The 25,159-nt window shown below is 38.8% G+C and overlaps 4 protein-coding genes across 4 annotated transcripts in view; 3 read left to right on the top strand and 1 right to left on the bottom strand.

Annotated features, from left to right (window-relative positions):
- LOC124266205 (nuclear factor related to kappa-B-binding protein-like) overlaps positions 1 to 5,415 on the top strand; it is a 45,314-nt gene extending 39,899 nt beyond the window's left edge. Inside the window, 1 exon segment of the mRNA XM_046701011.1 lies at positions 4 to 5,415. Within this exon segment, the coding sequence (XP_046556967.1) occupies positions 4 to 473 (470 nt within the window). The 3' untranslated portion in view covers positions 474 to 5,415.
- A 1,650-nt stretch (positions 5,416 to 7,065) lies between these two features.
- LOC124266218 lies at positions 7,066 to 9,269 on the bottom strand. The gene is made up of 3 exons (XM_046701029.1): positions 9,106 to 9,269; positions 8,489 to 8,614; positions 7,066 to 8,262 (listed from the first exon to the last, which is right to left on the bottom strand). Exons 1-3 carry the CDS (start codon positions 9,164 to 9,166, stop codon positions 8,066 to 8,068), a joined length of 384 nt encoding a protein of 127 aa, XP_046556985.1. The 5' UTR covers positions 9,167 to 9,269; the 3' UTR covers positions 7,066 to 8,065.
- Positions 9,270 to 11,135: 1,866 nt separating this feature from the next.
- On the top strand, positions 11,136 to 15,325 carry LOC124266211 (cylicin-2-like). The gene is made up of 5 exons (XM_046701019.1): positions 11,136 to 11,226; positions 11,682 to 11,880; positions 13,008 to 13,315; positions 14,124 to 14,205; positions 14,985 to 15,325. Exons 2-5 carry the CDS (start codon positions 11,688 to 11,690, stop codon positions 15,143 to 15,145), a joined length of 744 nt encoding a protein of 247 aa, XP_046556975.1. The 5' UTR covers positions 11,136 to 11,226; positions 11,682 to 11,687; the 3' UTR covers positions 15,146 to 15,325.
- A 1,237-nt stretch (positions 15,326 to 16,562) lies between these two features.
- The window catches only part of LOC124266209 (nucleoside diphosphate-linked moiety X motif 6-like), a 45,956-nt gene continuing 37,359 nt past the window's right edge, over positions 16,563 to 25,159 (top strand). Inside the window, exons 1-5 of the mRNA XM_046701017.1 lie at positions 16,563 to 16,627; positions 17,044 to 17,250; positions 18,210 to 18,416; positions 18,650 to 18,708; positions 19,599 to 19,650. Coding sequence (XP_046556973.1) covers positions 17,061 to 17,250; positions 18,210 to 18,416; positions 18,650 to 18,708; positions 19,599 to 19,650 — 508 coding nt within the window. The 5' untranslated portion in view covers positions 16,563 to 16,627; positions 17,044 to 17,060. The remainder of the gene's footprint in view (positions 16,628 to 17,043; positions 17,251 to 18,209; positions 18,417 to 18,649; positions 18,709 to 19,598; positions 19,651 to 25,159) is intronic.

Raw genomic sequence — 25,159 nt, 5'->3', positions numbered from 1 at the left:
CAGGAACACCTATCATCGTCAGCAATGCAGGGAAAGGTGGTCAGAACATCCAGGTGGTGCGGACCGTGTTGTCCCAGCAGGCTGGTCTGAAGCCAGGGCAAGCCACCATCCTCATCTCGCAGCCCACCCTCCAGCAGAACCCAGCCACCATGATGTCCACATCCCAGGTCATCCAGACCACCAAGTCCGTCCGGGGCTCGCCCAAAGGCAAACCACAGCCGGTGTACGCACGTATCATTACGCCCCCACCGGGGATGAAGCTGACGAATGTGCCCCAAGGCACGTCTGTTGGTGCCTCTGGTGTTAGTGTTATACAGACTGTAGGGAAACTAGTGAACAATGTAACAACAGCAACTGTGCATCATCCTACGGTGACAACGGTGACGGTGGCCACGCCACCATCAACACCGTTGGCAGCTGTAGAGATCGGAGACGGAACAGGAAAGACAGATTCTGGAGAAAGTAAATCTTAGGGTATGATTAAGACCGTCTGCTCAGACATTATAATCTTCTTCATCTGGGATGTTATGGAGTCTGTACAGAGACTACTAGCCGAAGTTGTTTAACAACATCAATGATATTGTGTGTGTCTGGTGTGCTTGCTCAACAGAACATGTCCAGATGTGGAACAAGGGGACAGGATGTCTGAAAGAACAATGAAATTATTAATGTTGTTGGGAAGTTCAATATCCAATATTACTGTGCTAAAGACAACAGAAAGTGTAATACATATTAGGTGGCTGGTAATTCAAGGAGCTGCAGGTTCAATGAGTGTACAGCTTTATTGGACATGAGGACAATTCCATACCTACATTTTGAACAGGAGTGAAACATGGAAAGCTAGTAATGACCTCCATGGAAAGCTTGGAATGACCTCCATGGAAAGCTTGGAAAAACCTCCATGGAAAGCTAGGAATGACCTCCATGGAAGCTAGTAATGACCTCCATGGAAAGCTAGTAATGACCTCCGCGGACAGCTAGTAATGACCTCCATGGAAAGCTTGGAACCACCTCCATGGAAAGCTTGGAACGACCTCCATGGAAAACTAGTAATGACCTCAATGGAAAGCTTGGAACAACCTCCATGGAAAGCTAGTAATGACCTCAATGGAAAGCTTGGAATGACCTCCATGGAAAGCTTGGAATGACCTCCATGGAGAGCTTGGAACGACCTCCATGGAAAGCTAGTAATGACCTCAATGGAAAGCTTGGAACGACCTCCATGGAAAGCTTGGAACGACCTCCATGGAAAGCTAGTAATGACCACTATGGAAAGCTTGGAACGACCTCCATGGAAAGCTAGTAACGACCTCAATGGAAAGCTTGGAACGACCTCAATGGAAAGCTTGGAACGACCTCCATGGAAAGCTAGTAATTACCTCAATGGTAAGCTTGGAATGACCTCAATGGAAAGCTTGGAACGACCTCCATGGAAGGCTTGGAATGACCTCAATGGAAAGTTCGGAACAGCCTCCATGGAAAGCTAGTAATGACCTCCATGGAAAGCTTGGAATGACCTCCATGGAAAGCTTGGAACGACCTCCATGGAAAGCTTGGAATGACCTCCATGGAAAGCTAGGAATGACCTCAATGGAAAGCTTGGAATGACCTCCATGGAAAGCTTGGAATGACCTGCATTCAGTCACCTGAGATCAAGCAGTGTGAGCCCGACTTGCCCGAGGTGTGTCACAATTGTGTTCAAGATGACACTGTCTCATGCCATTTCACTTGCATCACCCAACTAGAATCATGATGTACCCTAACAAACAACTAGACTCACAGGATAAAAGGCCTTGTGTTTGTCTGAAGGATTTATCAATTAGGACTTTCTCTACCAAGTTGTTTGAAGTAGTGCAATTACTGTGCAGAGTTGTGTCCCTTAGGCTTGCCAGAATCCTCTGACCACGGGTTCAGATTCCATTATGTTTCCAGGTTTGTCAGCACCATATCCCTGCTCGGGGTTTCACCAAAGTGGTAGACATCTTTAGACTTACATTGTGTTTCATCCATCATTTAGCTGTATGTCACTCATTGCTCAGTATAGTCAGCAGAAATTATCCCAGGACGGTGATGTTTTGACTTAAGCAACTGTTATGAAGCATCAGGTTTGTTTGGAATGGTATAAAGCTCAGGTAATTGTAATTCTTACGTTAAAATTTAAATCCACTCAAAACATTAACTGAAAGACAAGTAAAGACTGACAGACTGTGATGTTTTTACCGATAATGGCTGGGGTTGCACTATAACATAAACATCAAGATGTAAATTATATGCGAATGGTAAACATGTCATCAAAGGTCAAATGAAAAGTCTGGCAACTAGTGGTCAAGGTCACTTACTTACTGTGTACCCATGTTAGTAATCACAATCACCATACATAGACGTACGATTATTGTAACTCTACGATTGTTTTGGGGAACGGGATCCAGGGCTGCATTCCACTACGTAATCACAACTATCGTACATACCACTTACGACTGTTGTAACTCTACGATTGCTTTATGGAACGGGTCCGAGGGCTGCTTTCCACTACGTAATCACAACTATCGTACATACCACTTACGACTGTCGTAACTCTACGATTGCTTTGTGGAACGGGTCCGAAGGCTGCATTCCACTGCGTAATCACAACTATCGTACGTAGACTTACGACTGTCGTAACTCTACGATTGCTTTGTGGAAAGGGTCCGAGGGCTGCATTCCCAAGTCATCACATTACATAGACTTCCAAACAGGGCAGTTTTAATTGTTTGAACAAAGAGGGTTAACAGGGAGGTTCTAAACCTGCCCATTCCATGTCTGTTGTTGTGAATGGTACTCATTGTATGATTGTTGAAGTTCTCGTTTACTTTAAATTCCTATTTTGTTGTGGATTTTGTTGTCGTTTCAGTGAGTACATGCTATGATGTGTAGGCTTCCTCACCTGTTGTTTGTTCTGGCTTCGAGTGATTGCATATGCAGCATCCAGATTCTCAAAGTTAGCATCCCAGGATCAGGGCTCCAGACAGCTGGCACACAAATACAAATGAAGATTGTGAAAACCACCACCACTCTGTGTAACTCACAAATATTCACTCACATGGGGTTTGATAGGTTTCTTGGGTGTTCAGTATAATTTGACTGGCCGACAAGGCTGTTGGTATCTCTTTATCATGGGGTTGATATTTTTGTAACAAAATATTCCCCCAGAATAGTGACCTTGATATGTTTTCACATACTGCATGAAATATATCATGTTGTGTTAACAGTGACAAACTGTGAAGATCCGGGTTAGAATTGGTCTTCAGTAACCCATGCTTGTTGTAAGAGGCAAGTAACGAGATCGGGTGGTCAGGCTCGTTGACTTGGTTGACACATCACCGTACCCCAGTTGTGTAGATTGATGCTCATGATGTTGATCACTGGATCATCTGGTCCAGACTCGAGTATTTACAGACTACCGCCATTTTGCTGGAATATTGTCGAATGATGGTTCTAGTCTCACCTAAACAGCAACAAACCAACTTTGACAGATGTCGGACATTTTCTATGCATTAATCACTACAGCTGAGTTCCTGCACATGTGATTCCTGCACGCTGACTATAATCAATGGCAAGATTGACAGTTGTGGAAGATAAAACAGAGATATTGGATGATTACGCAGAGAGTTTATCTTTATCAGGGTCTTCATTTGTATTTGTGCTGAAGTCAAATTGAATTAATTGGGTAGTGGTGATTTCCTTTAGCATGTCTTAAGCAAATATGCAGCTTGTCTGGAGCTCAGAAAAACAGTTTTGTATCGGTTTAAGAAACTCACATTTGCCAGAATGTAACAAAGCTAAGGCAGAAGTGTCTGCATGGTACTGATGAGCCCAGAAGCCTTGAAGCAGTTCTTCCTGAACTTCAGTCACTGGTCAGATTTATTAGAACTCCACACAGATGAGCTGTGAGAATATGAATGATAGGTTCTAGTTTAGAGAATAGGCGAGACTAGAACCATCATTTGTAACTTTGTGATGTAGAGTACAAGCAAACTAATACTTAAATATTTCCTCTAATTGTTTAGCAAAGATTGCACTTGGCTCACTTGCACAAGGCGATCCTATGGCTACGACAATTGTAAGACTATGTTAAAGTATAGGAGTTCCAATTGTCGTAACGCTAAGATGTCTTTCTGCAAGTGGGCCCAGGGCGTCGTTCCACAAAGCAATCGTAGCGCTAAGATGTCTTTCTGAAAGTGGGCCCAGGGCGTCGTTCCACAAAGCAATCATAACCCTAAGACGATCGTAACTCCCATACTTTAACATAGACTTAGGACTGTCATTGCACTACAATCGCTTCGTGGAACGAGGCCCAGATCAGTTTGTGAAGCACAGCCAGAATAACTTGAACTACACCTAAAACTCAGTGTTCTGTGGTTATAGTTAAAGCTTCATTCGTAAATGGTGAACTAATTTAGCTCAAAGAAACAGTTTCACTCCCATGGAACCCAGCAAATATGTGTGCGTGTTTTGATGTTCTTGTCCCAGAATGCAACACATGTGAATCAAGTAGTTGACATGCAGTACATTGTATTTTACTTGTGATGGTTATTCAGGAATCTATTAGTGTGTGAAGTGTCAGTGTGTGTGTATGTGTGTACCCATGTGTGTGTGTCTGCACGGACATCTGTATGCGTTCTTACAAGCCTGCTGGCTCAGGTGTTGATTGTATCTGTGTTTAACCATCATCAATTGGAGAACCATCAGAGATTACATAGCAAGCATCTTTCCAAGCACAGAAGTTTGTACAGATTATTTGTTCAAGTAAATGCAGTGACAGAAAATACTTTCTCTAACATAAGTCCAGAATATTTACTGGCTGGTCCCCAAGTTGTAAGGCATTTTATAATTTAGATCCCTGTAGCCTATACAGTAAAACTGTTAATGTCGGGAAAAGAAAATCATAATCATCACCATCATCATCATCATCATCATTTTCGTCATCAACCAGTCATTTAACATGTTTATGGGCCATGTTTTTTACACTTTCTGTTTCAGTGAAACAGTCAACGGCTCTTGTTGTCATACCAACTTCTATGAAGGATGACTTGATTTCAGACATCACTTTGTTCAACTTAATCATTTGTGTTACATTTTGTATGCTATTATGTATTATTTATGTTGATGAAGCCACTTTGGCTTTCTGTGCTATAATCTCTTTGTGTCTAATCCAGGGATTCAGATGTTGTTGTTGTTAGAGAACTTTCACAGATGAATGTGTGAGTGAGTGAGTTTCCACTCCTGTATAGTGAATGATGATAGCTCAGTTGTATATGCAGTCTCTGAAGAAATTGTGTATTGTGATATATTGTAAATATGTACATTTTCCAAAACTCACTTTTGGTCTCTGCTGATGAGAAATACTGACAATTGAAATATAATTTATTAGATATGGTGGTTTGTGTATTGTCTTTTGTTCTTCTTTGTCAACACATTGAACAGGAAATGTGAGACAGTAGACTGTAGACAGGAAATGTGAGTCACTAGACTGTTCACAGGAAATTGGAGACACTAGACTGTACACAGGAAATTGGAGACACTAGACTGTACACAGGAAATGTGAGACACTGGACTGTAGACAGGAAATTGGAGACACTAGACTGTACACAGGAAATGTGAGACACTAGACTGTACACAGGAAATTGGAGACACTAGACTGTACACAGGAAATTGGCGACACTGGACTGTACACAGGAAATTGGAGACACTAGACTGTACACAGGAAATTGGAGACACTAGACTGTACACAGGAAATTGGAGACACTGTACTGTACACAGGAAATTGGAGACACCAGACTGTACACAGGAAATTGGAGATATTATCGTGATAAAATGGTGTCACTGGATTAATGACACCAGACCAAATGGTGTCACTGGATTAATGACACCAGACCAAATGGTGTCAGTGCTATTAATGACACCAGACCAAATGGTGTCACTGCTATTAATGACACCAGACCAAAAAGTGTCACTGGATTGATGACACCGGACCAAAAAGTGTCACTGGATTAATGACACCAGACCAAATGTGAGGTGAAATTGGGTTTAACGTCGTGCTTGAGAATATTTCGCTCATATGACAACGTGCGTGCGTGTGTATGTGTATGTGCTGCTGCTTGTACTAGCCCAGATTGAAGCTTGTTTTATAGTGCTAGCCCACTGAGATACCATGCCGCAGTGAAGCATGAATGCCGCAGTGAAGCATGAATACCCCACTCAGACACATTATACTGACTCCGAGCCGACTAGTCCTTGTTGTACTCATTAATGCCGAGTGCCAAGCAGGGACCAATTTTAACACCTTTTGGTTTGACGCGGTCAGGGATCGAAACCGCGACTTTCCACTCTCCATCACTTGATTGACGACACCAGATAAAATGGTGTCACTGGATTGATGACAGAAACCAAATGGTGTCACTGGATTGATGACACCAGGCCAAATGGTGTCACTGGATTGATGACACCAGACCAAATGGTGTCACTGGATTGGGGACACCTGACCAAATGGTGTCACTGGATTGATGACACCAGACCAAATGGTGTCACTGGAATCATGACACCAGACCAAAAAGTGTCACTGGATTGGGGACACCAGGCCAAAAAGTGTCACTGGATTGATGACACCAGACAAAATGGAGTAACTGAATTGGGAATACCAGACCAAATGGCGTCACTGGAATAATGACACCAGATGAAATGGTGTCACTAGATTGATGACACAAGACCAAATGGTGTCACTGGATTGGGGACACCAGGCCAAATGGTGTCACTGGATTGATGACACCAGACCAAATGGTGTCACTGGATTGATGACACCAGACCAAATGGTGTCACTGGATTTGGGACACCAGGCCGAATGGTGTCACTGGATTGATGACACCAGACCAAATGATGTCACTGGATTGATGACACCAGACCAAATGGTGTCACTGGATTGGGGACACCAGGCCAAATGGTATCACTGGACTATCACCCACAGATTGGTGATCTGACAACCTTATCCCATGACTTTCATCAATTTCATCAATAACAACAAATACCACATCATTTTTGTAAAGGATTTATGTATAAAAGGTCAACAAACAAAGCTGAGCAAGGTTTCATCACTGGACTCAATTCCATGTACAGTATTGCTTTGTGCTATGTACATCATGTCAAGATGGGATAATTAACCACATATGATATGAGGTTTTCTGAGGGATTTAATCTCCAATTATTTCCAATTAACCAATATACAAATGTAAAAAAATGTTTCTCAATATGTATTGTAGAAATGATTATCAACATGATTAATATAGAAAATAAGTTGGTTTCTCAATGCAAAAGTGATGAGAAAACATATCAAAGGTGATTAATACATTATGCACGATAGAAATATTTACAGACTAAGCACATGGACAATGTGATCTTACTACAATTGTTCTCTTTACACACAAGTATGTCAAGAATCAACAGCTAAAGGTAGAAGTGCGTTCAGTTCTAAAGGTTCATTACCTAGGTGAGACTTTTAAAAATAATTATCTGAGGAAAGCACTAAAATATGTATAATTTTGCCTCAAGTCTGAAACAAACATTTTAGACCTCTCTAGCTTTGGGTCTTAATTTAAAACAATTTTCAAATTTAGTTCAAAATTTAAACAGCTGGTCTCTGAAATTCATTTAATTGGTTGCTTGTGAAAGGGAAGAAATCTATCATGTAGAGATTGTACGTCCACTATTAATAGTGAGTTTAGATTACGCCACACTCAGCAATATTGACAATACAGTGATCAACACCATGAACATCAATCTCCGGGATATGATGGCATGTGTCAACGAAGTCAGTGAGCCTGACCACCTGATCCCTTTAGTCGCCTCTTACGACAAGCATGGGTTACTGAAGATCAATTCTAACCCGGATCTTCGCGGACTCCACTATTAATAGACTGAAGACAGGAAATTGTATGATCTCTAATAACACTCAATTTCAACTGAATATGAAGACAAGCTTCCAATGATTTTGGGGTTATTGTCCAGTATTATTTCTTGTGCAAAGAAAATTAATTCATAATGACAAAAATATTGCCATGATGCCAGTGACAGTCAACCATGATGCAATGAGGCTGTTGCTGTGGTTACAGTAGTTGGAGTTGCATGCACATCGAGTTGTTTTAATGCCGTTGTACATCACATCATTTTCACAAACTTCCTTCATCTGTGCCCCACACAGTCGGTACACCTCCACGTTCCGAACCGACCCGGCTGAAGACAGAATATGTGAGAGAATGAGCATGTTCGATTATGTCATGCTGTTTAAACTTGTGGAAAAGTAGCCTATGAAGAGTCCTTTCTCTTATAATGTTTATGATCAGACCCCCCAGGGGTTGGACAAACCCAAGCTGCAAATTTTGCAAATTATAAGAAGTCAAGTCCATAATGAAGACAATAAAGAATTAAATTATTCTGAACAATCCATTGTTCCACTTACACCAGCGTTCTCCTCGAATCTTGAGACAGGATCCACTGCAAGAAGAGGTAGGCACCAGGGGCTGGAAGTCATCCCCACACCCTTTGTCAGGGTACAGGCAGTTGTAGCAGATGAAGGATGACTTCACTGAAAGAAGGAAGGGTGAGGTGAAGGGAGTTCAACAGTGTGTGTTTGGGGGTGTAGTAACATTACAAGTCTGTGAATGTTACCTAAGCCTTGTATCTTGATACAATATTGTATTGATTTTATAGGGGCTACTGAAATACCATATCATGCATGATTTATTTTACACGGAGACCCATTCAGACATAGCACACTGTCGAACTCAGAGGAGTGGCTCAGAGCTGTTTGTCTGTTGTTTAACGCCACACTCAGCAATATTCCAGCTATATGGTGGCTAAGAACTGGCCAGTCCTTGTTTTATATTTAATCATACACAGCTGGTGCCGGTAAATTGACATAACTGCTAAACATTTAGTCAATCAAACTTTCTAGAACTGTCAAATGGTCCCATACTATATATATCGTACACTCTCTTATGGTTAACTTTTACCTTTGACTCAACGCCATATCAGGTTACAAAATGTTAACAATATATTTATTTATCACCAACTCACCTGATGAAATTAGACAAAGACTGATGATGATGAAGCCGACATAATATTCCGTCTTCGCCATTATATAACATTACATGAAGCTATTTACAACCTGTCACCTGACGAGTAATATATCTTCCATCGCTTTGTGACAGCTAGTTTCACACCTGGCCGGTAGATGTCGCTCGCGTTACTTCCGCCCTCGTTTATACGGTCTCTATTGGAAGACTGTATGATAAAACGATGGCGTTAAGATTCATGCTCAAAATCGCGAGATACAGCAATATGCCTACATACAATTTCCAGGCGCGTTGCAAGCCCATTTTTTCGTGTAAGCCCGATAGGTTGCAAAACTTTGTATTTAGATAGTTTGGAGGGCTTCCCCAACCTTTTTAGCAAAAATCATGTGTAAGCCCGGGCCTATTCCTATATAATGGTAGCTACGCCCCTGATTTCGTTAAACTGGATTCGACATATTTGTCAGAATGTAGGTATTTCTTTTGGGGTTCATATCCAATTTTATACATGATCAACATATACATTTTGTAGAAGACATGAAAGTTTTATGCATAACAGTTTTAAACAAATTGATGTTTCAGAGCTTAATTATTTTTTCCAACGAACTCTATCCTTTAGACATGTTTCATGCTAAATGGCAGCAAGGATCGAGCAGAATAAAACAGCTAAGTGTATTGCTATAACACAGGTCTGAGAGGTTTCAAGCTTATCATTATTTGACAAAGCTGCTATTTGCATAGTTAAGACGCATGGAAATTCTAAATAGCTGATGACATCACACACAGCCGCAAAATCTGTTCAAAATCAAATTCTACATTGTATGTATCAACGATAAAAAGAGCACAAACGATATATAATTAATATTATATATATGCTGAAATCCCTTGTTTACAGACACACATAATATGTACATATATATACATTGTATATGGTATTATCACATTGATTATATAAACATATATATGGTGTTATTAATAAGTTATATACGTGTATATATATGATGTTATTAATAAATGATACACATATATATGGTGTTATTAATAAGTTATATACGTATATATATATGGTGTTATTAATAAATGATATACATATATATGGTGTTATTAATAAGTTATATACGTGTATATATATGGTGTTATTAATAAATGATATACATATATATGGTGTTATCAATAAATGATATACATATATATGGCGTTATTAATAAGTTATATACGTATATATATGATGTTATTAACAAACGATATACATATATATGATGTTATTAAAAAGTTATATACGTATATATATGATGTTATTAATAAATGATATACATATATATGGTGTTATTGATAAGTTATATACGTATATATATGATGTAATTAATAAATGATATACATATATATGACGTTATTAATAAGTTATTTACGTATATATATGATGTTATTAATAAATGATATACATATATATGGCGTTATTAATAAGTTATATACGTGTATATATATGATGTTATTAATAAATGATGTGCATATATATGGCGTTATTAATAAGTTATATACGTATATATATATGATGTAATTAATAAATGATATACATATATATGACGTTATTAATAAGTTATTTACGTATATATATGATGTTATTAATAAATGATATACATATATATGGCGTTATTAATAAGTTATATACGTGTATATATATGATGTTATTAATAAATGATATACATATATATGGCGTTATTATTTATTTGATCGTTTAGTTATTGATGTTTTATTTGATAAATTATACTTCATTTTTGATTGGTTTTAACGAACACGTCACTTGGAGGTTGCCGCAACCAAAGAACCGCACCCTTTGCATGGATTCAGTAGGTAGGTGTGGGAAAGTCTGGTTCAGCAAGTATGACATAAATCGGTTAACATGTGCTAACTCTATCCAACAAAGGTTAACTTGTTTAAATCTTGGTCAGCACCGGTGCACCCGGAACAATCGGGCTTGTGAAAGGGGAATAGTATTTTGATTGTGTATGACGTCATAATGCATGATAGCGACGTCGTCATTGTTCAGACAAGACAAGTCAGAGCGGCGCGTGTTTTGAAAAAGTTCTCATCGTTTAAAACCGTCACGCACACTGTTGCAGTAAAGGTAGGTTTTCATGCTCGCAACTAGGCAATGCATCTCTAATACAGAATTGTTTTAACTGAGTGTCGAGTTTTATACTTGAAACGCCTGCGTGAAGAAACGAAAAACGTGGCGCTTGTTGGACCGTTCACGGGCAGCACGGGCCACATGTGACACGTGACAGCTTAGATGAACTACTAACCAGAAAACAGGAAGGGTTTTTATAGACATTATCATTATACTTAACACCGAATTGTTAAGTAACCATTACATTTTCTGATTTGATACTCGAGCAGGCGGCACAGATATACTATTTTTAGTTCTATTTTTGTTTCTTTAAATATAAAATGTCTTGTGTCGTAGTTCTGAATTTTTATCTATAGAAATAGAAAGCAAACCATTGTTTTGTTGACAGCATATTTTACCATGCATCGCAATAATTGCATCAGTTGAAATCGACTTTGGGCAACTTTTTCTAGGTGAATATGTCTCTGGTATTAATCGACCTTGAGATGGAGAGCTACCTCGCTGATACTGAAAGCACCAGAAAAAAACCACAAGAGTCACCTTCAGGGTTCAAGGCCACCTTTGAACATGTCAGCCTCGGGGGTCAATGTCACTTGGATCTTAATACAGTCAAGGCTGAGAATACTGATCAAAACGGGAACCAAGTAAATGGTAATTGGTATTAATTGTTTCCTTATCAATCAATCTTTATTTCTTTGTAGTGGAGGCCATAGGCCCAGGCTACATTTCAGGATTTCAGAGCGGTACATATGTGCATATATAGTTCTGAAGACAATAAGTTAATTTACAAAATTTACAAAAGGAAATATGATATTATTGGCATAGAAGTGAATCTCTAAGTTTCATTGCATTGTGTATAAAAATAGCTAGGTTTTTTACAATATCTGGATTACCAGTTGACATGAGCATATTAAACCTATGAATAGTGGGATTTGAATAGAATTTATGTGGTAAATACAAACATCTCAGATTTTGATAACATATATATACCAAAATAAAAAGAAATTCATTTTCAATAAAGTTATCTTTACATACAAAACATAATCTATTTGATCTGGGTTGATTAATATATCGACCGGTTTCAATTTGGAGGCGGTGTGAAGAACATCTGAATTTAGCAAGGGCCGATCGGAATTTTGAAATTGATAAATCTTTTATGTAACATTCAACATTTAATGAGATTTGAAAACAAGAATAAAGTGAAAATTTAGGACTATTTACAAGCGATGTGTGCCATTCTTGTTCATAACTGGCTCTTAGTCTAAAAACAAATTCTGATATAAATTTATCGACATTACATGTATTTTGCTGCTGTTCTCAAATAAAGCAAACATAACTGTTTCCAAACAGAGTATCTCAGATATCAGCCTTTGTAATCCCAAGAATTCTAGGAGACACACAGACAATCACACAGACCCTTGAAGAATCGACTGGAATCATTCTCCAGCTAACTATGCTAGCCGTAAGTGACGAATGACGGACACGGGTGGTCAAACTATCGTACTTGATTGATGCAAGTCATCGTATCCCATTTGCGAAGATCAGGGAGACTATATAAGGTTGTAGCGTTGTAGAGCATCCCTGCGAAGATCGACGATGCCCAATGAGAATGTTACCAAGTGCAAACCCGATTATTTATAGTTGGAATATTGCTGAATGCGGCGTTAAACTACAAGCAAACATACAGTATTATCAGATCTATTTCAAATCAAATATTTTTTTATTGTTTTATGTCAAAGAAACACACGAACGATATTTGATAAAACTTAATCTCCTAGTAGGTTGTGACAACGCTGAGGAGAAGACAAAATGTAAGAAGGCAAAAGATGCACAGAAGACAAAGGATGCACGGAAGACAAAGGATGCACAGAAGACAATGGATGCAAAGAAGACAATGGGTGCAAAGAAGGCAAATGATGCCCAAAAGACAAAGGATGCAAAGAAGACAATGGGTGCAAAGAAGGCAATGGGTGGAAAGAAAACAAAGGGTGCAAACAAGGAAAAAGATGCAAAGAAGAAGAATGAACGAGACACGGAGAAAGTGGTAAAGGAGGCCAAGTGGGGAACTCTCCGCCGTGTCGTACAAGTAAGGCCACATCAAGCTAAGTATCTCTTTGTCGTAATCACCGCTTCCTCTTTGAGTAAATACAATTTAGTGGGATGGCGATTGTACCAACAGAAATTATTGCTCTACATATTGTTCCTTGTTACATCAACAAACTCCCACGGCTCCCATACGTCGGCATGTAGGCAAAACATAGTTAAACAATACGTACATAAGGTGAATATATGACCTATGAAGCAATGTGTGTAATATACATACTAAATCTTTTCACTTTCACAAACCCTTTGAGCTTTTAAGCTCTGTTGGCCTTGGGAACCGTGAAGATCCGGGGTAGAATAGGTCTTAAACAACCCATGCTTGCCACAAAAGGCGACTATGCTTGTCGTAAGAGGCGACTAACGGGATCGGGGTGGTCAGGCTCGCTGACTTGGTTGACACATGTCATCGGTTCCCAATTGTGTAGATCGATGCTCATGCTGTTGATCACTGGATTGTCTGGTCCAGACTCGATTATTTACAGACCGCTGCCATATAGCTGGAATATTGCTGAATGCGGCGTAAAACTCAACTCACTCACTCACTGTTGGCCTTGGCGTCTGTGAAGAGATATTGGCGTTTATCACCACCCGGATGTTAGAGGCACAACGTCAAGTGATATTGAAATACAACGTATTCCATAGCACAGGGTGCATTTTCTACCATTCGCCATCACTACATCCCTGTATCGGCAATTCCAGTTTCACACAGATGATAACAAACGTGTATGTCAGCTGTTGTAAGTTTTCCTAGGAATCACTTCCTAACATGACATTGTGTCATTTCTGTGCAGGCGTTAACACTGCGGGTACCTGTCACGTCCACATCTCCACTCAACAGTGACGACCTCGGTTGCGACGACATCAGTTTTGATGGTAAGCTTTCGGGGTATTGGATCGGTAGAAGTATTCTAGAAACGTGTACAGAAAGCAATTTTTATGAGTAATTTTATTGACAAACATATGAAGGCCCTGCGAGGAACACCCAGAGTCTTGAGTCAGTAGTTAGTATGTCTTTATGGCGTCCGGTTACAAGATGAGTATATTTTGTGAACTGCTGTAACTCCACCTGTTCACTTACTTCCCTCGTCATACCACCTTGATCTACTGTTCAGACCACACGTGCGGTTCTATTTCTTCATGGTGTCTGGTTCCAAAATGAGCATATATTTTAACGTCCCCACATCCACCTGTCTAGTAGGACCCCTCAATATACCACCCCTTCTGTTCAGGTCACCTGTTCGCCTACTCCCCTCAATATACCACCCCTTCTGTTCAGGTCATCTGTTCGCCTACTCCCCTCAGTATACCACCCCTTCTGTTCAGGTCACCTGTTCGCCTACTCCCCTCAATATACCACCCCTTCTGTTCAGGTCACCTGTTCGCCTACTCCCCTCAGTATACCACCCCTTCTGTTCAGGTCACCTGTTCGCCTACTCCCCTCAGTATACCACCACTTCTGTTCAGGTCACCTGTTCGCCTACTCCCCTCAGTATACAACCTCTTGTGTTGCGGTATTCTGTTCGCCTACTCCCCTCAATATACCACCCCTTCTGTTCAGGTCACCTGTTCGCCTACTCCCCTCAGTATACCACCCCTTCTGTTCAGGTCACCTGTTCGCCTACTCCCCTCAATAAACCACATCTTCTGTTCAGGTCACCTGTTCGAGTACGCCTCTCATCCCCCTGTCATCCCAAAGGTTGACGTTCCCCGCCTCCGTCTTCGGCCGACGCTGAGAGAGAGACTTTACAACATCGCCCACAACTTCTTCCGATGTGGATCAATGAAACCAAACAACCAATACACCTTAGATTAGAACCGGTCATTTCTTCTCGTCGTTGCCCCCAGTACCACGTGCTTGTCGTAAGAGGCGACTAAATGAGGATCAAGTGGCCACACTGTGTGACCTGGTTGATTGTATGTCACCGTACCCCAGTAGCGTGGATAGGTGGTCATGCCATCAACCACTGGTTTGCCTGTCCCAGACTTAATATCTGCAGACCAGTTCACCCAGGAATGTGATAATGCGTTCTCTAATATTGATAGATATTGATATAAATTTTCATCATTGGTGCTTGTCAGGGACATGGGGATAATGTATTATCTCTTTGGTGATAAATATGCTTTTATGAAGGTTGATATGTATAAAATTTGTGTTTTATTCTGGGTTTTTTATATCGTAAAGCATTTCCAATCAATATATCCATGAATTCATCAGTGCTGTTATCGTTAAAATATGCATATACATTAAAAACATGTATATCAGAAAACAGAAGAAAAATATGTTTATTGGTGTATTTTGTTTATTATCACCAATAAATTTTTTTAAAGCCTAACGTACTTTATTTTGTATTATGAAGGCTATATCTACCCGTGAACGTCAGGGTTAGAATATTGATCTTCAGTAACCTATGCTTGTCGTAAGAGGCGACTAACGGGATCGGGTGGTCAGACTCGCTGACTTGGTTGACACATGTCATCGGTTCCCAATTGCGCAGATCGATACTCATGCTGTTGATCACTGGGTTGTCTGGTCCAGACTCGTTTATTTACAGACCGCCGCCATATGGCTGGTATATTGCTGAGTGCGGCCTAAAACTCAACTCACTCACTCACTATATATCTCCCTCACAGCGTGACCATCAAGGGAATGAACCGTACTTCTCTTAGCATTCCATTACTTTGTGTAGTCTACATCGTATCTTCACGCCTATTCAATTATCCGGGGCGTCGAGGGTAGCCTAACGGTTAAAGAGTCTGCTCGTCACGCCGACCCGGGTTCGATTCTCCACATGAGTACAATATCTGAAGCCCATTTCTGGTGATATTGCTGGAATATTGCTAAAAGCGGCTTAAAAGCATACTCACTCACTATTCAATTATCCCCACAAGGGTACAATGTGAGAAACCCATTGCTGGTGTTCCCCGCCGTGATATTGCGAGAATGTTAATAAAAGCGGCGTAATATTAAACTCACTAGTTTGTCTGGACGCATCATACCAACTTCTCTGAGTGCGGCGTTGCTACAAAACCCTGTCCCATTCAAAGGAATTGTGAAATGTTATAACATTGCAAAAATGAAACATTATGTTACAAGGGAATACATACTAAGATTTGGATAGGAACCCTCCAAATGGAATGCTTGTAAACACCACAATCATTCTTATTTCGTTTCCTTCTGAAACCTTCACCAAAACCGTAACATACCATTCAAGGGCAGATAACTCTAATATCCCCTAACAGCTGATAGGGATATCGATTGAGTCACTGACAACTCGACTGTTTTCAACCCGGACAGGTAAGAAGACGACATAGTCACGAGCAATATTTTAGTCACAGAACAAGGAGCTAATTAATCGTATTTTGTGAGAAATCAAATTTAGCACTAACAACACGACGACTGAGACCTTCCGAGTTGCATAACTACCCTTACATACCATACAACTGTCGCAATATTGTCGTCTGCTACTGATTTCTCCAAAGATTTTATCAATGAAAAATATGGTTGAGTACAACCCTCACTTTTAGTCGCCTGTCATGGCATTCAGAATTATCCCAATAATTAATTCAAACTCCAAACATTGTTAATCATCCCCGCACTAACGTTGGGGTGTGAAAAGATATCTTTACAGTAGATTATTTCAGGAACATGATCTTGATTCATACTAAACGTGCCTTGTACATTCCAATGTCACCGCCTTTGTCCTTTGTCAGAATTCACTGTTGAGAAGATGGCGCTGTGTAAGACAGCTGGCAAGCATGTCCTAAGATGTATGAGATGCCGGCTGCCCTTGTTGACGTCGATCAGTCGAGGAATGACCAGTCTAGAATACGAGAAGGATCAACACAATGGTGTGACGGTCAACCTCGCCCAGCTTCCATCCAGCACAACAGAGCAACAATTCCACACACAACTTAAAGGTATGCAACAGCAAGAGTTCCACACTTAAAGGTTCATAACATGTCAGTTTTATATGCATAAATATGAACAGGAATATTCCATGTTACATCAGAGACCATATAATAGTCTATTATATGGTCTCTGGTTACATCAAAGCTGCCTGTTGTTCAAGTCTTGGCTGGGAAATATAGCAGGTGGTGACATAGGCTAGGATGACACAATGACTAGGTCTCAGTTTATGCATTGTTACATAGACCAGAGACCATATCCCGATATATATATGCTGAGGCCTGTCCCTCGGTATATGGTCTCTGCATAGACACAGTAGCTTGCCTACCGTCATTGCTTGGATGTTATTGGTATATTATTACACAGAGTGCCTTCAGTCCTGGGACATTATTGTTATATTGCTACACAGAGTGCCAACAGTCCTGGGACATCACTGTTACTTTGTTACACAGAGTGCCTACAGTCCTGGGGAGTTATTGCTATATTATTACACAGAGTGCCAACAGTCCAGGGACATTACTGGTACTTTATTACACACAGAGTGCCTACAGTCCTCGGGAGTTATTTCTATATTATTAGTGAGAGTTCCTTCAGTCCTTATGCATTAATGTTATATCATTACACAGAGTGCCTACAGTCCTTGGGTGTTATTGCTATATTATTACACACAGTGCCTTCAGTCCTTAGGCTTTAATGTTATATCATTACACAGAGTGCCTTCAGTCCTTATGCATTAATGTTATATCATTACACAGAGTGCCTTCAGTCCTTAGGCATTAATGTTATATCATTACACAGAGTGCCTTCAGTCCTTAGGCATTAATGTTATATCATTACACAGAGTGCCTTCAGTCCTAGGGCATTAATGTTATATCATTACACAGAGTGCCTTCAGTCCTTAGGCATTAATGTTATATCATTACACAGAGTGCCTTCAGTCCTTAGGCATTAATGTTATATCATTACACAGAGTGCCTTCAGTCCTGGCAGGTGGAGGATAGGTCAGCAGTGTGGCTGCAGGTGCCCCTCACACACAGTCGACTGATTGCTGCTGCAGTAGACCATGGCTTCACATTTCACCATGCCGAGGGGGACAAGGCCATGCTGAAACTTTGGCTTCACCCTTCCCAGTCTGACAGGACACCTCGGTTTGCTACCCACCAAATTGGAGCATCAGGTACGTACAATAGTGGTATTCCAAAGTTTGCAATATTCCTGAAGACCTCATTTTATTTTGTGTGTGCATGTGTACATGCCAGATTGTTTTAATGTCCTCGAATTATTAAGTTGAGAGGAAAAAGAAAAAATATGGTGAGATTTTGGTACAGTCGTGTCATGTATTTATATTAATAGCAAGAAAAAATGTTTTTGTTGAACGTTTTGCTTATTTGTGTTTCCTTTTTACTTCAGGCTTTGTTGTCAGAGAAGATCTTCAACAGGTGCTTGTCATAAAAGATAAAAACAGCAAAGTAAGTAATGGAAGTTGAATAGTTCTTTAGGGTGGTTGTTTTTGTATTTTGGACTGCTTGCTTGCTACTGTTGAATGTGGACATGATGTCAAAATTTTACAGTAACATGTTTGCATTTCTGAGAAAGGTTTGCAGTAGTCAGAGACTCACTACATGGTGTTTTTTGTTGTGTTGTATTTAATTTCTTATCAATCAAAGATAAAGTGTTCAGGCAATTTAAACTAGTTTTCCTTGTCATTGTGGATTTTTTTCTGACATAAAAAACTGAAAAATAAACATGCTGAAAAATATCACCATTGCTTTTTTCCATTTTGAACTAACTCAAAGAAACTTCTGTGTTAAATAGTACTTAGTTCTAGCGAAGTGGTAAGTCAAGCTAATTTCATTTGAGACATTCAGAGCAGTATTAACTGTGAACTCGAATTTGATGTGTTTTAATCTGGCATTTAAAAGTTATACATCTTATACAGAGACAGTATGTTCACACAGGTACCAGTTACAATATATTGACTAGGACAGGGGCAACAGTATATATATCATGGGTGACAGTGGTACCATCTCCTGTAACAGCATGATTCAGGGGCTGAATATTGACATGTATTGAAGACAGACTGGCAGACATCCAGTGAAGATGCAGGTTACAATTGGTCTTCAGCAACCTGTGTGTGTGGAGAGGCTTAATTATCGATTGACTTATCGTGATTTTGATTGGTCAGGCCATGGCAAAAACTCAAGACCTATTCTAAGTTCTAACCTATCCTAGATCTTCACAGGACACATACCGACAGCATAAGGATCTGTGATAAGGCCAAAATGAGTGAAGCTCCAGTAAAATAACTCTAATGTGTTTTTTCCTTGTGGTGATTTTCTGACCCCGTTGCTCTTTTCAGTTTAATTTGTGGAAGTTCCCTGGTGGGTTGTCAGACCTGGGGGAGGATATAGGTAGGTATATTATTCACTCTTGAACAGATGCTCTTGAGTCCATCAGAGCCAGTGTAGACTCAGAGAGTATGGTAGTATATAGAGTTAAGAATAATTTTCCTTCCAAAATAAAAGTCTGCCCTCAATATAAGACTCACATTTATTCCCAGATAAAGTTATTATTAAGTTGTTTGCTTAAAAATATATATTGACTTAAAAAATCCCCAACCTCTGGTTATGTGAAGGTTAGATTTGGTATGTTTTCAATGTACAGCAATTTACTGATTGGATTCAGCATGGGAGGAACAAGGCACTGCAGCCCACTTTGTCGGGTTGACACGGTGACTGTACAGTTCACCCTGAATATGATGCGTTGTTGGTTAGGACCTGCGTCACCTCGGGCTTTCCTCGAAAAGGAAGCTGGCAAGCTGTGAAATAACTGGAGTAGACCCCAACTCACTCACTCATGTGACTTGTAGAAATATGTGTACTTAGTAAGACATGGAGGTCAAGCCACAGCAGGTGATAAGATCTCTAAAGTACTCACTGAAATAGAAATCAAATGTTTTTTGACATTTATTTCGTAGTTTTTAACACAACTAACTCACTCACTCATGTGACTTGTAGAAATATGTGTACTTAGTAAGACATGGAGGTCAAGCCACAGCAGGTGATAAGATCTCTAAAGTACTCACTGAAATAGAAATCAAATGTTTTTTGACATTTATTTCGTAGTTTTTAACACAACTAAGTTTCATTGTTAAATACTCTATGACCACTGTTTTTCCTAACTTTTGTTTCTAAAACACTTTGTAAAATCATCCGAAATAGATAAGTTTAAAGGAGAGTAAATCATGTCATTTTTACCCCTTGAAATTTCACCAGTCAAGATGTATTGTTTTGATATATGCAAAAGCATGCAAATGAGATGTACATAATATATTTTATTAAAAACGTCATACACCATTGATCCTTTATTCCTTTTATCCTAATTGATATACAAAATAATTGATTGAGGTATTTTCTCAGTACATTTTTCATGTCTGTACTCTTGTTGAACGTTTACTATTTTTACAAGTTCATTCATAGCTTTGATTGTCAACGCACGTGCAAATGCATCTTCCCGTCTTAACAGTGCTGTAGGTAGTAGTTACCACCCATTGTTGAATGTGACATAAGTTATAACATGTTTTTAAATTTGTTGATAATATGCAAATTTTGTTATTTTTAACTGTAAAATGGTATTTTGGATGAAAAGGATTAAAGGACCAAATTAAAAGGCCGAGTTATTTTATATTTGTTACATAGTTATTTTAATATGTTAAAACTACATATTTTAATGAAGTAATAAACAAATAAATGCCAAAAAACATTTTATTTCTATTTCTGTGAGTACTTTTGTGCTTCATGATTGGTATTTCTGTTAACTGAAATATATTTGTAATATACACCAGATATAGCACACTAACTCTTAGTCTCTGAATATGTATCATTTTGATAGGAACATAATATTCCTTTTTAATTGGCCCAGTGAGAAGGGTGATTAACCTGGGGAAATCTAGACTTGCTTCATTCAGGGCTTTAGCATTGCAGAAAGGGCTGGGCAGTAGGGAAAATAATGCAGTTCAGGGACTCTGAGACAAACTACAGATATAGCTGAAGTGTGGGAATGAGTGATTTTATGATGCTTTGAGTAATATTCCAGCATAGTTTGGGACACTTTGTAGACATTTGGTGAACTGAACATGGGACTTCAATTCTGTGTGACAAGGAAAGGCTTTAACCTTAGGACAACCCCACTTCTCTGGTGCAGCTGAAGTGTAACTGTGATTTAACATCTATAATGTCATGATGTATATCACTATAGTTCTTGTATAAAACTTATTTAACTATTGATAGCAATATGATTTTGTAGTATCTGACCAAAGGATGTACATTTTATACTGAAATGAAAGAACATTTAACTTGATGTCTTTCCTTGAATATACAGAAGTTTTGTGATTGTGAGATCAGTTCCGGTTCATAACCTCAGCAACAACTCACAAGGATCTTTCAGAAACATTTTTTAAGATTTAGGGCCAAACAAGCTACTTTGCCTTAATGGAGGGAGTAGGCTGTGATGTGAGGCTGTATAAACATTGCATATGAATCTGCCACCTCCCAAAATGTGAAATGTGACAAAAAAAGAAAGCTAATTGTATACATTCTGCCAACCAAACATAAGTAAACTGTTAAAAAACAAACTCATTTACTTTTGCTACCATTATAACTTATAAGTTAATTATTTAATGTAACTCTAATTAAAACCGATTTTGTTTTCATCATTAACATTTCAGAGTACAATGAATTATGACAAATATGTACCACAAAACACACACACCAAAAGTGTTAACTGGCTGTCTAAAACATGTTCATTTTCATCACTGACTCAAATGTACATTTTTTGGAAACTTTGGAAATTAAAATCAAACTTCAGATTTTATAAATCCCTAATCATCCAACAATGCACACAGTAATCCATACATTCTTTAATTGATATAATGCCATTCAAACTGAATATTGATCAATGATGCTGGTCTGTGAAGTGTACATAAAATCTTCAAAACTTGCCATCATCTTGTTCAGCCTCATTAACGTTTGCAGGTGTTGTGCCAGTATATCAAGGGTTCACTGTCAGTGTTCTCAAATGAGTCTGGTGATAATAGACCCCACAAGGATGTTACAATAAAAATACTGTTATTTATGTGAAAGAATGTGATGTTGGAGACATGAGCACATAACTTATCTGGCGCAGTCATGCCTGTTGGCTGTAAACAACATATATGGCTGTAAACAACATACATCATTTTCTTTAAGATGGATCATGTTTGAATGAATTTAAAAAGTATAAATATTTCTACAAATATTTACAACCTTCTTAGGGGCGGTGGGGTAGTCTAGTGGTTAAAGCGTTCACTCATCACGCTGAAGACTCAGGTTCGATATCCCACATGGGTACAATGTGTGAAGCCCATTTCTGGTGTCCCTGTCATCATATTGCTGGAATATTGCTAAAATCAGAGTAAAACCCAACACACTCACAACAACTTTCTTAATAATTTTTCAGTACTTTATGCCTATAATTCCGTAAAGCTGAGGGGTAATGCATACACAACCGAAGTTCACTTTACACTGTGGTTGTCTACATCATGTAGGGTGGTCACGAATATTTGTCGGAGAAGGATTAGTTGTTTAAGTTTGTGGTTGGTTTACAAATCCATCAACCTGAAAAATAGAAACAAAACATCTTAAAGTACCCTTCTTGATATTAAATGTAGATAAAAAAAAGTTGATATTGAATATCACTGTAAATGGTTTGTGTTGAAAGAAGATTCATTGCGAAAAACAAAATACAAAGCGTATGAAGTGATATAGATCAAAATGAGCCATGTTGATATCTATTTTTGCAGTGTGATAGGTGTAAAAATGGTGACATTCATGTGCCTTGTGAGTGCACTTAAGTGGCATAAATTTAGGAAACTGATAAAGATTATTTGCTGAACTTATATTTCAAGCACTGATATGCTCAAATGGAGACAATGTGTGTATTCTTTTTTTTACCACTAACATTGTCAAAGTATAACTGAAATCTGCAAACAAATCTACTTATCAAATGAACATTTCAGAAGAAGTTTTAGGATCGACCGACTCAGTAATTGTTTTGTTGCGAATGTAACCAGTAATCCACTACCTTTGTGTGTGACCTGTACAATATAAATCAGGACAATATTCACAGAGCCTTTTGAATTTCTTCATTTCATTCATTCACTCTTTGTCCTCACAAATGGACTCCCTCCATTGAGCCATGTTTCTATTAATCACACAGTACCTAAATGCCATTGTCATATGCCCTATAAAAATACCACAGCATTTGAAAAGAATTCAATGACTCCATCTTCACCCATAGCCGAAACACTGTTACTTTGTCCATTCCTCAATGACAGCGTAAGTCCCCAAATCCCTGTCTACTGCTTCAACTATTATTTAATGATGATAAATAGTTCCTAATCAAACCTCTTTGTGACTTCAAAGGTGTGAGTAGAACTCCACAGCTCAGCCTAGACACTCAGACATTTCAAGTAGAGAATTAGTATAGATAATTTCCAATCTACAATGGACGCATGTAAGACAGGGAACTCTCCTCTTTGATGTACAAAGCGTCGAAGGCATTTTGGCTACCACAAGGACCAGGTCAATGTTGTGGTAACATAGTCCTTGTTTTGACGTACGTGTTCGTCTCAAGTCTTGTTAGTTGCGGGTGTATCGGAAGATAATTCGCACCTCTTAAACAGGATAAAGGGAGATAATCATCCACTTAAACTAAGCTTTTGTTTCAACCAGTGAGTGAAGGAAAGTTATGTATTGGCTTTCTCTTATTATTCACAATGGAGATTCAAGTGAAAATCAATTCCTTTTGTCTTTAGAGTGACATTTTTTTGTGATATTTATGATAGCTGTTAGCTTAGAGGTCTGAGATAGCGTATCTTTTTTAATGTAAGATCTACATTTCTAGAATGTAATGTGGTGCGTATATCCCTGAATTGTGAGGATCTCTAAATGTATATCCTGACATGCTGTGATGTAACTGGTATACTGTTAAATACAGCATGAAACCAACCTCACTCACTCACTCACTCATCACTTCATGTAGGCAACACACTAACTTATACTATTTGTTATAAGACTCCTTATACATGACAGGTTGTAATAAATACCAAACCACACTAGCAGAATTATTCAATGGCTAATGAATAGTTAAACAGATGTAAACAAATATGTGTACACTTAATTAAACTTTAGGTAAGATGCCAAAGTGTGTTCATTGCTTTCAGAAAAATTAACCTTGCTAACTGCTCAATATGTCATTATCTACTGGCACCATCATCTGTCTTAGAACGGTAATGACAAATCATCCCAATTAACAAATATTGCTTATCAAACATTTTCGTGTTTGAAAATAAAATATGCAATGAGAATTTATTATCTTTTCTGATGATATCTAACTGAATGTCAGGCATCCTTACCAGAGCTTAACTTATTCTGTTAAATAAACCACACTTTGAATTGTTTGGATAAGATTTAGAAATGCAGTATTTTTTTCTGTAAGGCAAAAGAGATTTACATGCTCTTTCTTTCAAATAAATGATAAGCTTTGCAGTAGATATGAAGCTGTTTTTCAGGTTTATCGCTTCATCATAATATGCTCAATTAAGTGAGATAGAACATTTCTGAGTGTACGCAAGGCCTCATTCATTGGCAGACAGCCGCAATACATACCACACACCTTATAGAAGTGCAAGGTACGCATGTCTATTTCACTAAGTAAGTGGCAGCTGACTGCACAAGTGACAGGCCAGGATTAGAAACTTATGTTAATTATATACATACTTGACAGATTTGTCTGTACTGTGAATGGAGATCCATTAACGAGGAACTATTTGAAATATTATGTTTGTAATAGGGAAAAAAATGAATGAACATGCTACTTTTG

Source organism: Haliotis rubra, unplaced genomic scaffold (assembly GCF_003918875.1).
Source record: "Haliotis rubra isolate DU_JTF1 unplaced genomic scaffold, ASM391887v1 Scf124, whole genome shotgun sequence".
Classification (NCBI taxonomy): domain Eukaryota; kingdom Metazoa; phylum Mollusca; class Gastropoda; order Lepetellida; family Haliotidae; genus Haliotis; species Haliotis rubra.
This window is presented reverse-complemented; position numbering and strand designations above follow the sequence as displayed.

Excerpts from the sequence above, each read along its gene's own strand:
- LOC124266218 (XM_046701029.1), bottom strand. The coding sequence starts at position 9,166 with ATGGCGAAGACGGAATATTATGTCGGCTTCATCATCATCAGTCTTTGT. Across the intron at positions 8,615-9,105 it reads TCTTTGTCTAATTTCATCAG|TGAAGTCATCCTTCATCTGC; the intron begins GTGAGTTGGTGA and ends TCCTTCTTTCAG. Across the intron at positions 8,263-8,488 it reads GATTCGAGGAGAACGCTGGT|CCGGGTCGGTTCGGAACGTG; the intron begins GTAAGTGGAACA and ends TTCTGTCTTCAG.
- LOC124266211 (XM_046701019.1), top strand. The coding sequence starts at position 11,688 with ATGTCTCTGGTATTAATCGACCTTGAGATGGAGAGCTACCTCGCTGAT. Across the intron at positions 13,316-14,123 it reads CTCTCCGCCGTGTCGTACAA|GCGTTAACACTGCGGGTACC; the intron begins GTAAGGCCACAT and ends ATTTCTGTGCAG. Across the intron at positions 14,206-14,984 it reads CGACGACATCAGTTTTGATG|GTCACCTGTTCGAGTACGCC; the intron begins GTAAGCTTTCGG and ends TCTTCTGTTCAG.